General features: G+C 35.5%; 1 protein-coding gene across 2 annotated transcripts in view; it reads left to right on the top strand.

Annotated features, from left to right (window-relative positions):
* The window catches only part of LOC114665047 (ribosomal protein S6 kinase 2 alpha), a 254,431-nt gene that overhangs the window by 18,468 nt on the left and 217,320 nt on the right, over nt 1-18,643 (top strand). For both annotated transcript variants that reach the window (XM_051919087.1, XM_051919088.1), the window contains exon 2: nt 8,566-8,607. In XM_051919087.1, the coding sequence (XP_051775047.1) occupies nt 8,566-8,607 (42 nt within the window). The remainder of the gene's footprint in view (nt 1-8,565; nt 8,608-18,643) is intronic.

The following is an 18,643-nucleotide window of genomic DNA, read 5'->3' as shown; positions in this document are numbered from 1 at the left end:
ACAGGTTAGATGAATTGCTATGAGTGGGCCTTGTCTGGGTCTGCTATGCTCATGTTGCTGTTGGCTGGGCGTAAGCCCCCAATGACCTGGGTTTGAGGATGTTACACTATCCTATTTAGAATACCTCATCACAATTGTATAAAGTTGGGTAGTGAAATTTGATATCGGACTGATATAGTGGGATTTGAATGCTTTGAAAATAAGATGAAGCTCTTAACTGTGAGATAACTTGCTTCACAATCTGTGGTTGTATATTTTGTTAAAAAATTTTTGTGTTGTACCTTTTTCTCTAAAATGCTTGAAATGTAAGCTATGATGTTTTATCAGGAGGGAAGAACTTGAGATGATTCAATGAATAAGGTTTTAGGTTTAACTGACATTTTCAAAATTGTCGCTCTGTTTGACTTGATGTCCTTGGATTCACATACAGCAATTACAGTAATTATTGTTATAATTCCCGCTGTAACAGTTTGTCCCAGCTCTGAAGCAGTCCTTAATTATCTTGTACTAGCATTAGACTTTTACTTGTCGTTCATTCTGATTAAGTATAGTGCATAAAAGGCAAGTCAAAAGGAGATATCTTGGGATAGGCCCACCTGTGCCTCTTAGATTGTAGTGTAATAAAAATTGCACTAAAAATCCTAATAATAACAATAATGTGTCCAGTGGAAGATAATAACACATCATTGCCTTTACTGTTCATTTTTTAACATAAAATCAGTAGAGCCACACTATATTTTATTTTGCCTTTGCTGATTGTGTGTGAGGTCTTTTAAGCCTTTGAGTCAAATATGAGGTGTGATATATTGTACTGTAGTCAGGCTGAGAAAGTAATAAAAGTTGTCTGGCTTCTTGACTATATTTGGCAATCATTAATTCATCAATTTTCCAACTCTCTAACTCTGTTTCAGGGTCGCTGAGAATATTTTCCATCATATTTTGTATATTCAGTTTTGGGTAAATGACACAATTAACACCATGTGTTAAACTACACCTAAGTTTTTCTTTGGATTAAGACACATAGTGTGTCACTTCAGGAAGTTACAGGCTTAATTTTAGCTAGTATCTAGTAAATTATGGACATTGCATCACTTTTCACTGCCTTACTGAATAAAAGTCCGAACTACAATGTTTAACCTACCCATCAAGAACAGCTGGATAATTAGTCCATTTAATAGGATTAAAATACTTACGAGAATTATTTTCTTTTCTTGCAGGGATATGCTATGTTCATAAGTGAATCTTTAATCTGATTTTTTTATGTTAGTTTTATCTGTCTAAAAAAGACAAGCCTGAATGCAGATATCATTAACAGGTGATCAGGACTAAACTACAGCATTGGTGTACTGAAGCATCTACAGATCAGACCCTTTTTTATTTTAAACAAAATGTAGTACAGTATTAAAATCATTCTGGGTGTGTTTTTATAACATACAGTACTTTAGTAGATGGCTGGCTGCCTAATTTTGCTCTTGAAAAGAATGAAGGGAAGTGAAGGGTGTTTATTACGATCCAGATTTTTTTTTTTTATTTACAGTACATAGTACTGTGTTTTTTTCTGGTTTTTTTTTTTGCCAAAATAATTAACATCTGAGTTACCTTAATAAAATCATTATTTAGATGACATGGTGGCACAGTGTTATAGTTGTTACCTGTGTCTCCAGAACACTAAACTTGAATCTTTTCCCAGTTCATGTCTGTGTGGAGTTGCTCTTTTTCGGCCAACATCCCAGGCACTTGTGTTAGGTTAATTGTTAACTCTAAATTGGTCTGGTGTGACTGAGTGTGCACTGTAGCTAAGTGATTAATGTTTAGTACTCATTGAGAAGTCAAGCAAAATTACACCTTTTATTGACTAACTAAAAAGATTACAATATGCAGACTTTCGAGGCAACTCAGGCCCCTACTCTTGCCTGAAGAAGGGGCCTCAGTTGCCTCAAAGCTTGCATATTGTAATCTTTTTAGTTAGCCAATAAAAGGTGTCATTTTGTTTGACTTCTCACTACATTCATAATGGCTAACACGGTAAAACACCCTAGTACTATGTTTAGTACTCAAAACATCCAGGATGGGTTCCAGTCTGATGCAACTCTGAAATGGACTAAGCAGGTTTGAAAACAGATTTATGCATGATATACTGTAAATTGGTGTTTTCCATGGAGTGTGCGTGAGTTTTCCTCCCTGGTTAGCTTGATTGTCTATTTCGAGCTGACCTGTGTGAGTGAGAAGGTCTTATGCTGGACTGGCTCCTGTCCAGGTCTGTTTCCTGTCTTGCTTCAAGGACAGGCTCCAATCTTCATCCTCCATCTCCAATGACCCTGAATTGTATTAAATGGAATGGAGAATGTTATGTCATTTTTGTCTTTGTTTATAGTGGATAAATTAATTCTTCCATTTATTTCCGCATATGCAACAACCATTTTGTATTGTTATGGGGAGATGGGACTTTTTTCATGTGCTGGATTAATTAATCAAATAATTAATAATATGACACTGAACACAGTAAAGACAAAGACCATACATTTATGTTTTTACTTACTTTTAATTAAGACTTTTTTTCATGCATTCAAGCAAATAAAGAGCCTCGTTTAAAATAAATCAATAATTTTTTGGGTGGTTTTATCTGTGTGTGGCACCTCAAAGTGCTTGTTTGCATTTATCATCTGTCTGATGTATTAGATTAAGCTAGTCATTATCCTAGAGACACATTGATACATAAATTCAACATTTTCTTAAATTCAAAATAAATTTGCCTTAGATGGTTGAACTCTATGATCCAGTTTTGAGGAGTTTATTGTTGACCTATGATATAGATTACTTTGGTGCCCAAAGTTGCCAGTTCAATACCCACCTTTACCTAATAGTGTGATCCTGAGCAAGTAAATTTAAATTGCTTTTGCATCAAATGTAAAAATTTATCTGTAAATAGTTGAATTGTATCCTTCTGTTTTAAGTCGACTTGGATGAAAGCTTCAGAAAACATGTTTATACAATATTTATTAAAATACATTCAGCACACAGAAGTGCTCACATTTATAAAAAAGCTAAACAATGAAAATGCTTTTTAAAATTGTTGTTTGTCTTGTTGACCCAAATAGAGTGGGCTGGCTCAGCTGAGAGAAGGTCCATAGGTTACGTACATAAGGTGTAGGATGGAGGCTTATCAAAACGACCATTGCATGAGAAGATTGTGCAGCAGAGATAAAGATGAGTAAACCTCAGAAACATAAACAGACTGCCACATGAAAAGACTATAGGGCGGTCCAGATCTAACTATGCAATCATTGCATTGCATTAAAAGTTGCATAGTTAGATCTAGACCACCCTGTATAAATTGGAGGGGAGTAGCTGGAGATTGTTTTACCAGGATAATATTTATCCTCCAAGACATAAGGAAGTTAGTAAGTACATATATAAATCCTTGGCAGATATTTTTCAAATGTTTCTGCACATGGAGTAAATTCCTAAAGACTGGAGGCTCACAAATATTAACCCATTGTATAAAAAGGGTGACTGGGCTGATCCAAGGAACTGTCAGTCAGTAGGCTTAATGTGCATCACAGAAAAATTAACGGAAGCAATTAGTAACAAAAAGATCCAGCAGATAGAACTTTATTTGTCCCCAGGGGAAATCTGGCTTTTATATGGAAGATCTTTAAATAAATAAATGCATAAAGAGATATAGACCAAGGTGTGTGTGTGTGTATAACATGTGTATTAGCAAATTGTTGACCTGGGTTCAGACAGAGAAAGTCGTGTTTCACTAATATGTTGGAGGGCAATAAAGAACAACAAAAGAATAGAGTCGGAGAGGTGCATTGTAATATTTTTATCTTAATTTTCAGAAGGCTTTTGATAAGGTAACACATTAAAGGTTACTGATCAAACCAAAAGAAGTGGGTACAAAATTCACTCCAGCACAGGAAGTAAAGTTTTATGGTGAAAGGAGCTTTCCCAGAACTAGGTGACGTTAAAAGTGGTGGTCCTCAGGGATCAGTGCTGGGGCTGCTGCACTTAGAAATACAGTATACACAAATCTGGAAAACAATATAATCAAAAAGTTGGTTAAGTCTGCAGAAGATACTAAACCAAGTTAAGGGTCAGATAATGTAGAATCTTTGACACTGTAACAAGAAAACTTGGACAGCCCTGAGACTTGAGCAGAATTATGGCTGATGAAATTTAATGTAAGTAAATATAAAGTATTACATGTTGGAATTGGAATTGTTAGATTTGAATACACAATGGGAGACCTGAAACTTGTAAGTACCCCTTTTGAGAAGGATCTAGGAGTCCTAGTGCACTTGTCATTGCTTATATTAGAAGTGATCAAAAAGGCTAATAATACTCAAAGCACAATGTGTGGAGTACAAGTCAGGGGAGGTTCTGCTTAACTTATAACACACACACTAGTGAGGCCTCATCTGGAGTACTGTGTTCTGTGTTGGTCTCAATATTACAAATATGACTCTAGGAGCAATAGAGAAGTCCAGAGAAGAGCAACTAGGCTGATTTCATAACTAAGTGGTAGGAGCTATGAGGAGTGACTGAAAGAGTTGAACTTGTTCCATTTAAGCAGACAGAGATTAAGTGGTGACATCACTGACAATTTTAAAATTATGAAAGCAATTAGTATAGTGGATAACAGACATTACTGTAAAATAAGTTCTTCAAAAGGAACACATGGAGAAGGTTGCAAACTTGTTAAGGGCAGATTTTGCAAAAATGTAAGAGTTTTTCATCACACAAAGAACCATAGACATGTTGAATGAGTCTCCGATGTCGACTTGATGTTATCTTACACAATCAAGGTGAATAGGATGGATGGGTTTTCTGAGATGAATGACCCGTTTTAGTCACAATGGTTCTAATGAATAGAGACTCTGAAGATTGTGCTACAACTTCCAAGAAAAACACAATTGAACATTAAATAATACTTATTGTCTAGCGTGATGGCTGCGGTAGACATGAAGCATGAGAAGAATTTTGCAGGAACTTTTTCCGTTTCTTTATTTTTGATTAGTTTGGTGGTGGAATCATGCTGGGGTGGACAATATCTAACATGTCGTCAGTCATTTTGGTGTGACTATCGTACTTTATGGCTTTATAGTCCCTCCTTGTCAGAATGACACTTTCTCACTGGTATCATGTGTGCTGCCTATCAGTTTAATTAATGGCCATTATTCAAAACCCCAACAGAGTTATTCCTTAGTGATTTCACTGCAGGGAGGAATAAATCCCTTGCCTCTCTGAACAGTGATCATTAAGTCGGCTGATAGAGAACCTTCTTAGTAGGCAAAAGTTGCAGCACAATAATCAATGCCCATGTTCTGTTTTTTTTTTCTTTTTCTTTTCATTTTGTTAGTGTAGATATGTGGCAAAGGACTTGATGTAAAGTGTAATCTTGCAGGCACACTCTCTTAAAAGTGGTTCACCAAATAGCCCTAACCATCTTGCTTTACCTAGCAGTGGTCAAGTGAAAGAAATAAGTGATTTTAACCAACACAGTAAGTCAATATGAACAACAAAGTTATGTTTAACATTCTTAGAGAATAATTTTACTATAAAGTGTGTTCAGTAAATCTATTTTCTAAAATTGAGTACAGAACAAGGGAGTAGAATTCTTTTACAAGCACAAAAAAGAAAAGGAGAGTCAATCACTTTTTGGATTTTAAGAGAGAAATCAAGTATGTTGCATCTGTTTAGATACCACCTGTACTTAACTGTGCAACTTTGAGCAAACCTCTTATCCTGCCTGTACTACAATAGTAGAAATTCATACAGTATTAGTGCTGTTAGGTATCCAGATATTGTAATCACCCTTTAGTAAAAGTGCTTACTGGCTAAATATAATTATTTTTGTTCTTTCTCTGTGTATTTTAAGTGTTTTAAAATTTCCCTTAAGTATATACTATTCCCCCATTACAAGTTTTTATTTTAATTTCACACACAAACAAATTGAGAACAGTTTTAAAGTACTTAGGTTTTGTGCTGCATATTTAACAGATACATAGAACTTTATTTGTCACCGGGGGAAATTTAGCTTTTTACAGAAGCTCTTTAAACAAATGAGAAATACAGAGCTTCTATAAGAGTAATGCTAAGCTTATGTTGCAGTCTGGAAATATGTAATCAAAGTTGCAATAGAGAGGGGTTTTACAGGATCAAAACAACACGTAGATATCCTTGGGCCATAAGACTGCTGAAGTCTTAAGCCTTAAGGTTTACAGATGAGAACCTATTAGGGCATTGTGTGAGATATGTGCAATGTGTTTTTTTTTTTTTTTTTTTTAACAAAGATGCAGCAAAATACAAAATTTGTAACAAAAAATGATTAAATAAAAAGCCTTAAAGAAGTAATTGCAATTCAAAAGTGGGTCAGATTATTTCTCACATTTCCAACACTGCCTAAACATTAATTAAACAACACATTTTTTTCTATTTTTACATTCAGGTAGTTCAAGCATTCCAAATATTATATTTATTTCTCTAAGCTTTATGTTGCTAAACAGTTATGGACGTTGTGGCACCTTCTGGTACAGACTGGACAGTTGGATTTGTACAGCCATAACAAAATGTATTTAATTTGGTGGAGCACTGAAGTGTGGTTAAGGTGTAAATGCTGATTCATTGATAACTGTTACATAGGGGTAGGGATGGGGAGTTAAAGGAAAAACAATGCTATTAATTAAAATGAGGAAATAATCAGTTGTAATAATTTATCTTCAATATTATCTGAGGATGAATTATCAGATATTAAATGTACAGTTAAATTCAGTTTGTATTTATTTTTATCTGTCTGTTAATTTTGGTGTTGCATTGAAGTGTGGCCAAGTGGCAAGATAATGGGTTTTAAACTGCAAGGACTCTGGTTGTGTTTTTATTATAGCCTCAGTACATGACTCTGAGCAGTTCATTTAACCTTGCAGTGCTTACAGTTGAAAACAATGATTAATGTGTATTCTTGTGAAGTGCTTGTAAATTGTACTGCAGCGATGTTCCATTTTGAAAGCCACTATACTTGCATAAAACAGTAATTTTAACATTACACAGAATCTACCAATAATTTAAGAGCAGTAAGTCAGCTTACATCGTGCAGTTATGTACAGCACTTATCAGTTGCTTGAGCTGCTTAAAAATAAAAAAGCAAAAAATTAAGATTACATCGAAAGACATATTTAGGTTTTACTTATTTCCTTTTTACCCATATATGTTGGTGCTGACATTACCAGAATTGCTGTTGTAATAATCAGTCATTTATTTTTGGTGTTGCTAATGCGCCTGTGTAGTGTAGGAAGTCCCCAGAAGTGGCTATGCATTTCCACATGCTGTAGCTCTTCCATAATAGATATAATTCTTACACTTTTATTTCCTATTTATGTATTTAAGGATCTGTCGATGCTTCAAATCACATTCATTAAATGTTCCTGTTGGTTTTTACGTAAGTATACTGCAGGAAAAAGTGTAAGCAATTTCATGATTTGAATTTTTTGAAGGTAAAACAGTTTATCAGAATGTGTTTGTAACTGATGTAAACATAACTTTTATATACCATACTAGTCATTTAGCCCGTTAACGGGCGCTAGAACAGTAGTGCATTAACATTAGTAGGAACAGTCTATATTAAATGGCAAGGGACTTTGACCTATTTCTTTTTGTTGGTCGTATTTTTCTTTCTTTCAGCCTTTCTTTTGTTGATGTTTACTTGCTGAGCTGACCGTTCTTCGTGAGCTGCCGCCGTGTATTGTGTGTCTTTAATTTTCTGTGACAGTAATACTGTCTTGTACGTCCGTAATATACCTTTAATTTTCTCTGGCGGTAATACAGGCGTGCACATCGGTAATATGCCTTTAATCTCCTCTGACAGTAATACTGGCTTGTATGTGGCTGTAATATGCATCACTGTATTGTGTACCTTTAACTTCCTCTTGCAGTAATACTGGTTTGTATTTCCGTAAAACGCCTCTAACTTTCTCTGACAGTAATATCGCGCATCGCACCGTGTCCCGCGCATGTGCACTTCAGCAGAAGCCCCGCGCATGCGCACTTCACCAGAAGACACACACACGGACACCTGGACGCACAAAGGGAGTTTATTAAAGAAGATGAGAAAACATAATACACCCTTTTATTTATCCCCATTCTTGGTGTTATGGTATTCATAGTTAAAAAGCACAAACTCGAGATGCCCGAATAGAAAAATTCTGAATTGAGTTTTACAATGCTGCAGACCTTCAACTATTTAATGGCTTTTTAGAGTTTTAGTAATTTTTCCAAAAATTTAAATTTATAGACTTTATTAGTAATAAGATTGTAAATTTATGTACAATTCAAAAACAAATATATGCAGTATTAGCACAGTATATGCGTCAATGTGGTATCTTGCTGCAGTGATCTCCTGTATTCAAAGTCCATGTTTTATTTAACAATAAAGAATAATGCTGTTGTTTTAGGAAAAATACATATTCAAGAACACAAGCACAGTTAAAACACACACATTGCATTAAAGTTTTCTTGAGTGTATGGACATTTGTCTTCTCATAATGTATATCTTTGTCTTTGCAGAATGGACAGAGTACTACAGAAGATGGTGTCCAGCAAGTTAAGGTAAGGCAAAGGAAACAAGTTTTTAGTGTGCTGTTTGGATTGGATTTTTCTAAGGAATTGAGTTGTGTAGAAATTGCATACTGTAAATTGCTATAACCTTCAAAAAAGGAATGAATGTGTGTTGTCCTACCACATTAGGGTAGCGTATCATTTATAGGTATATCATAGTACAATTGCATTTTAGCTATTCCTTCCAAATGTAGTACTGGGAATATGAAATACAACATAAAATTATATAGTTGTACAGATTATATAGAATAGGTGTACAGACCAGTTCATGTGGACTTTTTCCTGATTTTTTTCTTTTTTTTTCTTTTACTGTGACTTTGTTTTGCTAAAGAACTCTGTGAGTGAGTGATGCATACTCATGCTGAGTCATCAAATGATTCCGACTCTACACAGGCAGCTTTCACATGTTCATTATCCTTCACTGAGTGAACAGATTTGTAGTTGGTTTCCTGACCATTGCTATATAGTGAAAATCAGTTTGGAATTTTGTGTTAGGTTTAGAACAGTTGGAATAAATTACTTTCTCCATATCAATAGTTTCAAAAAGTATTATCAAGCATTCGGTGGTTTAATATATGCTGTATTACTAATTGGTAATATTGTGTTTTTCTGGTATTTCCATTTCAGGTTTGTATACCTATGGCTTTTTTGCTGTTCATATAATAAAACATGAATTTTAGTCTTGGAGATTGATTTTGTATGCAGTATTATCATTTTTCTGCTGCATACTTTATGATACTACATAAAACAAATATTAATTGATTTGGAATTGAGATTGTCTTATGCAGAAGCTGCTTTTATCCATTGTGTTACAGTACACAGTTTGTGCATTGCTTTTTATGCACTCATCAATTATTCAATAAACTTATCATTAAATTGGTAGCTATATAGGTTACCTATAATAACCTGTGACACTAAACCTTTATTGGTTTTCCAGGGCAATCAAACACATAAACTGTAGAATTGAAGCTGGTTATGAGTAGATCTTGTATGTGTGGCTGTTATGTTTTCTTCTTCTGATTCTTATCAGTGGTTATAAAAACCATAAATAATGTAGAACTGCGTATTGTGGAATTTACTATTGTCCTAGGCAGGTTATTGTAATAATAAATAAATAAATAAATACATATTTTTATATATATGTGTGTGTGTGTGTGTGTGTGTGTGTATTTGTGTGTATGTATATATATATATATATATATATATATATATATATATATATATGTATATGGGTTGGATAATGGATGGATGGATGGATGGATATATATATATATATATATATATATATATATATATATATATATATATATATATGAATGGAAGAGAAGGTCTGTGATACGGTTTGCATATTTGCAGTTGGAGATCCACAAAGGGAGAAAAAACGAATCACGTATCATAAAATAGTTTTATTCCTGAGCTTTCAACCCATGTCAAGGGTCTTCATCAGAGGATAATGCTTAGACTTACAAGAATCAAAGGCAATATATAGCAACACATTCAGTGGGGGGTGGGTGGAGGTGACTAAGTCAGTATGATCAAAGGGGGGGGGGTGTATCGTTAAATTAAAGTGCATATGTCCTTCTTAAGTTGGCATATGCTGGGTTTATATATATATATATATATATATATTATATATTCAGTATATATATGTGTATATAATATATACAGAGTGGGGGATTACTGTATATATACTATCGTGCCCCCGCTATATCACGGAAAGATTCAATAACTACATCCTACCTGTAGTGTACTTTGCAGCCAGTTCATAACAAGGCATACGGTTTTCAGCAGACAAAGAGTTTCGCGTTACAGCACCCAGATGATTTCTTACAAAGCCCGTTATTGGCTGAAAGAGGAGACTCAACCAATCAGAGCGGATTTTATTCTCTTTTATATATATATATATATATATATATATATATATATATATATATATATATATATATATATATATGAATGACACACCCACTTAAATACCCAAACCTATTATCACAGAAATGTTTATAATTCATAGAGGATATTTATGAAAATGCATTAGTACATTTTATGAATGTATCACTTTTTGATGTATGAAAGAAGTTTTTTTTTATTAGCCAAATTTTTTTTTTCCTCCATAAGTGCATTCTGAAAATGATACTGTGGTCATAACTGTTTGCTGTTTTAAAAACTATTTTTACAGTATTTTAGAATTAGAATTATCTCAGGCCAAATAAACAATGAGTGTCAGGTTTAAAAGCAACTAGCACTTATATGAGTTATTTTTATTGGGCTATTTAGTTGTAGTTATTGAAGGGCTACATCAGTGGACATCTGCAAAGGTGGAAAAAAAAAGATAAAGGTTATTCTGATACTAAAAATGAAAGAAAGAGACACTTTGTTTTGGCTATATAGCCATCAGCTGGTATATGTTCAGCTGAAACATTGAATTATAGTTATGCTACACTTAAGTTAATTGAAAGCCTTGTAGAACGTTTCATCTTGTCTGTTGATTTAAACCAATGACTCATTTGCACTAAGCTTATTTTAATTTTTGGTGCTTTAAAATTGGATGGGGTTTAACATTAGTAAAATAACAGGGTATTGTATTTACCAGTTGTAGACTAAATATACATATGACATTTTTCAGTCATTCCACAAAGAGAAACTGGAACAAGCGTTGTGAGGTTGTTAAATAAAACAACTTTTATTTGTAAATCTCTGTTTTCCAGCTAGGTCAGAATACATTCTTTAACTGCCTAGAATACAATGCTGTAAGGCTGTAGGCCTACTACAGCTAGTATTAAATAAAGAATAAAAGTCTTTATGAAATTTGTTTTCTGTACACAAATGTTCCCTAAGTTAACAAAAACCAAATGCGTGCTGTAATCACCACTGGGAGAAAATGGATTTAACTTTGCCTCTGAGAAGTTGGGATGTAATCATGGCCTTGTTATGGCAAATTCAAAACACACATGGACACGTTTTTATTGGTTATTGGCATAAGAGCAGAGTTACCAGGCAGATTGATTTTGCCTAGGTATGTAGCTAATTGTTTTTCAAAGGTCTCTCAACAGTGTAGCATTTTTAAAATGCAGGCACGGATCTTGGCATGGCTCACACTCATTCAGTACATACTCGCAGTTCTTTTTTTATTCTGCAATATGCAACTTTTTAATACTCCTAATAAGGTACCAAACATATACTTTATTATTTAGGGCAGTGGTCCCCAACCTTTTTGACTCCAAGGACAGCTTTTATAGAAGCAAATTTTTCCAGGGATCAGTTGGGGGGTGGGTGTTTCGGGGCAGGTTTGTAGGGCAGTTTTCTACACAATATACATTACATTTCTATTATTATTAAGTTATAATATCGTCATAGAAATTATACAACTTACCATAATGCAGAATCGGTGGGAGCCCTAAGCTTGTTTTCCTGCAACCAGACGATCTCATCTGGGGACGATGGAAGATTGTGATTCGCAAAGTGTTTTGCTTATGATCAGTCTACTCCGTAATCTTGTTTTGGTTGCTGTCACTACAGAAAACACTGCCTCACAAAAATAGGATGTAGAAAATGGAAGCAGACTTTTCAGTGCTTTTATGGCAACCTCAGGATATTCCGTCTTGACTTTAATCCAAAACATACGGAGATTTGAAGTTGTTTCAAACATACTTTTAAGGCCACCATCATTTACAATCTCAAGCAGTTTACCTCTTCAAGCACAGACAAAGTTGATTCACCTGGCTTATTCACAAATGGGTCACTGATCCATTCCTTCCCATTTGGGGGTCTTTTGTGGTTGGGAAATAATGCTCAAACTCTATCTTCTCCTGTCTACAAGTTATGCTGAAAATAATTTTTCGTTGCGATAACACACTTTCAGGGTGCGAGTGATGCCCAAACCCAGTGGCTGAAGCACTGTTGTGCAACTGGGTGGGAGGAATTCAACGCGAAAATTATCTAAATGTGGAAGCATGTTGTGGGCAGAACAGTTTTCAATCAGAAGCCAAATCATCCTTTTCTTGTTCTTCATATTGTGAGGTTTCTGAACTCTTTTGGGATCCACCCTACTCAACGGGGCGACATGCCGAAGTGCGTCCCGAAGCGTGATTGCCGCGTCGGTGGAAGATTGTTTGTCCGTTGCCAGAGCAGGGCAACAGCAGGCTCACAGCACTACAGTGAAGCGCCACAGATGCAAATCCTAAAAGATCGTGGTCGTGCTATAAGTCCCTGTCTTACACCCCAGAACACAAGGCTGAGTCTCAGTACTTTAGCAAAACCAGCTTTATTCAGCTTGAAACAGGAACAGCACGGTTATTTATTGTAGCGGGATCTGCCACTCTCCTATACACAGACACAGCAGTCAGGCAGGGTCGTGGCCAAGTAACCCTGTTCCCTGCATTTACAATGTTCCTTGCATCACCCATTGAGATCTTTTCTGTTTGTTTTGGTGAAGAGCCGTAGCAGAGCTGTGAGCCTGCTGTTGCCCTGGCAATGGATAAACAGTCGTCCACAGACGTGGTGATCGCACTTCGGGATGCTCTTTGGCGTATTGTCCAGTTGGGGGAGGTCCCAAGAGAATTTTCTTGAATGAGTTCCTTATTAATAGGAATGTTTCTTGAATGAGCATCACTGAACCACATAAAAACTGCTTTTTTGGTGTCTTCAAATGCAGCAGTTCGCATACATTTGCAACCTGAGATTTTTCTTCTTTTTTTTTTTTTGCTCGGTCTTTCAAGAAAGTTGACAGTGTCGATGATGAAATTCCAAATTCACTGGCAACATCTTTTTTCTGCAATCGAGAGCTGCAAAAAAATGTAAAGTTTTTTTTTTTTTTTTCCCCCTAATATGAACTGTTATCGTTTTTTCGTGTCTGCCGTTTCTATAGGAGGGTGACAATGAGTTAAATTCCAATGGATGTTTTTCAAATGTTGACAAGCAATAAGTGAAAGGTATCACTGAAAACCACCGAAAATCAAAAACAGCAAAAAAAAAAAAACAGTATGAGGAAAGTTTGAAGAAAGAATTTTTTTTTTTTTTTTTTTTAAACAATGTTTCTGTTTGGGGATCGTTGTGTACAACTGAGATGCGACCACTGAACTAACTGCTCTGTGGAGGATTCATTCACGCATTTCAAGGTTACTTTGTTGTAATGAAAGTATCTGCTGAATGTATATCGTATTAATTCGTGTCATATGTGGAAACTATCAGGACCATAAAAATACTTCGTGTAATGAAAATTGTGTTGTAAAGATATTCCTTGTAACGGAATTTTACCTGTAGTATGTGCTCGTATCTTTCCTCAGCTCGGTCTCTCTCCTTTCTCTGCGCCGCTGCAAAGCCCCGCCCGCCTAGGGTTCTGAAAAGTGTCCTCAGTAAAGGGGGCAGCCATTTTGCTGTAGCCCTTCACTGAGTGAGTCTCCGTTGCTGGCAGTTCTCTTGTGGCCCGGCGGTCAGATGGGGGGACCCATGATTTAGGGGAAGTGGTGAGATGTTGGTCCAACTCAATTAAAGTAGCTTCTTACTCTTTTTACAGAAGAGAGACAATTGATAAGTCCCTCAGTATAATGGGTTGAGTCTTTTATTTTTGATTTATGAATTTTGTCTTCCTTTATTTCTAAAACATCACAATTGTAAAAATGTATTTTTGGATTAAGAATCGCTTTAAGACAAAAAGTAACAATATTACTTATAGCTAAAGTGGTCCTGTGACAAATTCCTTGTTTGAATGTGTAGTTTCTTTCTATTTTTCTTGCACATCAGGGATGGCTTCATACAGCAGTTGTAAAGATTTGTATCACATAAACTGTATCTATTTCCTGGCACTCCTGTGGTATTCTGCACATCATTTTTGCATGTTTATGATTTGGCCTATAGAAAACTCTCACATAATGTAGACAAGAAGCAGGAGAAGTAAGCCATGGCCAAGACCAAGAGGGACTTAAATACCCTTCTCCTGTCATGCCTTTGCTCTGAACTCCATCTTCCCAGGAACTTGCTCAAATGAAAATAATACATATTGGAGAAACATTCACATTGCAATGCTTTACAATGTAGTCAAAAAATCTTTAATGTTAACCCCACATTTAACTTAATCTGAAATAGAAAACGTTCACAGGCATGAATTTTCTGAAAGCAGCCATACCACATGCGCGTCAGAACAGTTCATCCAGATGGGAGACCATCTATGAAAAGCTTAGATTTCTGCTGAAAGATGTGTTGGTGAGACCTGCAGGGACTGGTTACCCTATGGTCTGTATGTTCAAAAAGGAGTAGGGTTTATCCCAATATCCAAACTAAAATGCTCTCCACGGCCTAGTCATTCGGGCCCCCAAATCATCCCCTGTCTCTAATTGGCTCTTTCTTTCTCACCACTTCAAATCCTAACATCTAATGTGTGTTGACTGTACTGGCAGAATAATGGCTGCCGTTGCATCATCCAGGTAGGTGTTACATATTTGGTAATGATTGAAGTGGTTCCCCTCTGTCTAAGTGCTTTGAGCAGTGTGAAAAGCACTATATAAATGTAATAAATTAATTAATTAGTTAAATGAGGCGTTAAGGCAGTTTATGTTGAGTTTTAATCTGTCTGTCCTCAAAGTATTTCTTCCCATTAAGATAAACATTAAGAATTCAGTGTATTGCCTTTTCCGTGATAATTAAGCAAAAACAAACATGTACACAGAGATTACAGAAACAGCGTGTCTTTACACCTGTGTGGATAGCGCTTTGAGTACTGAGAAAAGCGCTATATAAATGTAATGAATTATTATTATTATTACACAGATGACTAGATGGCTAAATAAAGTCTTCTTTCTGTTTTTTGAAACATAGAGGTGAGATTATTTGAGAGCAGCTGTTCATAAGAAAACTGTGAGATTGCATGAGGTCACCGTTTTTATTATGGCGTGAAAAGAAGCATTTGAACTGCGTGATGAAAAAGGATTGTTTGCAATATCAAGAATCATTTTATATTGTTGCTGAATGCTGTTTCTTTCCCAAGAGTGAGGTTTTACCAGATATAATAATTAAATAGTAAATACAGTGGACCCTTGACTTACGAACTCAATTCGTTCGTGAGGGCTGGTTGTAACTCAAGTTGGTTGTAAGTCAAGACTATTTTTCCCATAAGAAATAATGGAAATACCCATAATGCGTTCCGAACCTCCCACAGCAACACTTACTTAACCTTTTCATAATAAAAAAGGGTTGTATGATGTGCATAATTTACCAAAACACCAATAATTTTTCTAATGTACTAACCAAAAAGTTATAAAAAGTGCCTAGCCTACCAGAAACAACAATTTCATACTGTACTCACCATTTAATTTGACATCTTTGGGCTGCAGGAAGGGAGGAGGAGGAGAATGAAATGGAAGGTCTTTATAGTTTGGAAGGAGCCTCCTTATACAAATCTTTTCTTTGTAAAATTGTCGAGATGGTGGATTTCGACATGCTGTACATATTAGCGAGATCGGTCACACGAACACCACTCTCATATTTCCACACAATTTCCATCTTCGTTTCGATTGTGATCGCTTTCTTTACCTTCGTTACCTTCTCTTCCTTCCTTAGCAATTATCGAAAAAAATTATATAAATCACTGCACTGACAATTGCGCAAGCGGATACACGTGGCCGCATTCAGGTCGTAACGCAAGATGTTGGTCGTAAATCAAAACAAAAATTTTGGTTGTAAATCAAGTTATTCGCATGTCAGGCCGGTCGTATATCAAGGGTCGACTGTACATACACACAAAGACATTCACAGTGGCAGTGTTTTTCATAACTTGCCACTGAGTGAAAACGTGCCAATACGTTTGCAGACAGACCCATTTAAGAATCATTTGATCTGAGTATTTAAGCTGGATATTTTTCATATTCAGTATTTGTTCCCCTCTGCATCTTTCACAGTAAAGTATTCCCTTGTTACACAGTCTGCATATGTCTGCTGCCTTGCAACAAACTCGCAGGAAGCATTAGCTATTGTATATGAGTAAGCTCCCTTCAGAATAAAAACATGAATAGAAATCGGTGATAAAAAGAATGTTTCTTTAGTGCCCCTTCATATTAGATTTCTGTTTGTTGTCTGGTTAGAGAGCAGAGTATGCATTCAGACACCAGAGTAAGAGCTGTTTCAGGTAGGGAAACTGACTGTAAAATATGCTAGTTATACCTAAAAACTAGAAATAATTTGGATAAAACCTCAGTTTTTTAATAAACCGTTTTAAATTATGTGGCAATTGTTGTGTTGGTTTACTGTATTATGTGCTAATATTGAGACATGTTCAAATTATATAAGTACAGTATTTGGGGTTACTCGCAATATGAATCTGTTGTCTTTTATGAGTTCTACACAAAATTAAATGAGGTCTGTTTGATCCATTTCCAGTTTAGTGTTTAGTATTGACAGTCTTGAACTATTTATCAACGAGGAGGATTTAAAAATATATAATGCTTCATACATCCAAGAAAACGAGAGAGATACGTGTTCGGTTATAATTATTCATGTCTCTATTTAACTATACAAATATTCTTCTTTGAATAGATATGACTTTGGCCTGTATAATTTCCGCCTACTTTCATTTTCCAATTTCAGATAGCAATAGTAAAAACAAAATGAAATTGGTCTTGATTGGCATAATGTATTTTTTAAAAGTGTTTTAATAGTAAAATTCTATCAAAAATAAGGAAAGCTGATGTACTGTACCTAGCCTAAAGAACCTCCAAGGAAAATATCTGCATGTTGTTAGGTTTGTGATCATTCAGCAGGGTATCATGATGCCCATCTTGCCTGGCAGCTTCTGGCAGAGTTCCGTATTAGTGCAAGCTTCCTTGCTGCCAGGCTACCTGAAGCCAGCCAGCAGTGCACACTACATTGTTGTGAAAGTTTTCTGCTGAAGATGATAGTGACATTGGCTGTCTGGTGTTAGTCATAGAGTACACTCACTGGTTCTCATCTACAATCAACTTGAGCTGTGCAGATTTTTTATTTGTATGTAGTATGTAGTAGCACAGTACCTGAAATAAACACAAAGGAAATATATAAAATGATATATATATATATATATAATGGCAATCTTAAATCCACTTTAATTAAAGGATTAGTGTGTGTGTGTCCGTCTGCAAACATTAACACTGCTTTTACAAATCCCATACCAAATGGAATATAATAGACATATGCATTGCATATGTCATTCCAACAGATGGTGCACTACAAATATTTGTAGTAATGCATTTTATTTTTACAAATGTTTGTTATGTGCCATCTGTTGAAATGACATGCATTTTATTACTGCAGGTATTACAATATATATTACAATAGTGGTGAACTTCATATGTTAATGTTGAGGTTTATATCGACCGCTTAGATTTCAACCCGTCTTAGATGGGTAGTACAGCTACTGATAAAAGAATATGCCTTAAGGTATATTGAGGTGAAAAAACTGCTAGCTGAGCAGTGTTATTTTTATTTAATAGCATGCTATGACTAATTCCACATACTGTATATGTTGCACAAACTGTCTACAATGTTGTGCATGTAGATTGATCACCAAAGGCCCCCATGCTCCGATGGTCACAGGCTTTATCAGTTAGGGAACATACCATGATTATAAAGCCCATAGCAAACACTGCTGCAAACCTTTCATGAAATTGAGCTGTGAGAGGGCTACACATCCAGTGATCTAGTAGTATTGCATGTGTAAATGCAGAGATTGGATATGCAGTATAGTATATACATAATCAGAAGAAAGATTGAATCTACTAAGAGTTGTACAGTATGCTTAATCCTGCAACTAAATTGTAGACTAATTGCTTTTTGTTGGGAAAACTAGCTAAACTGGTACTATCATCCTAACAGCAGTGACTGTTGAAAAGTGTTACATAGATCTGGATAAGTGTTTCCTTCCTTTATCAACTTAATCTACTTGCTTTGTGTTTGCCAAGCATAAAAAATGTAGAATTGCAAAATGTTGCCCGGCAGTTGGTTAATCCTTTGTACTTATTAGCACAAAAAGGAAAGACCCTGCTTTTCATACTTAACCACG

Source organism: Erpetoichthys calabaricus, chromosome 14 (genome assembly GCF_900747795.2).
Source record: "Erpetoichthys calabaricus chromosome 14, fErpCal1.3, whole genome shotgun sequence".
Classification (NCBI taxonomy): domain Eukaryota; kingdom Metazoa; phylum Chordata; class Cladistia; order Polypteriformes; family Polypteridae; genus Erpetoichthys; species Erpetoichthys calabaricus.
This window is presented reverse-complemented; position numbering and strand designations above follow the sequence as displayed.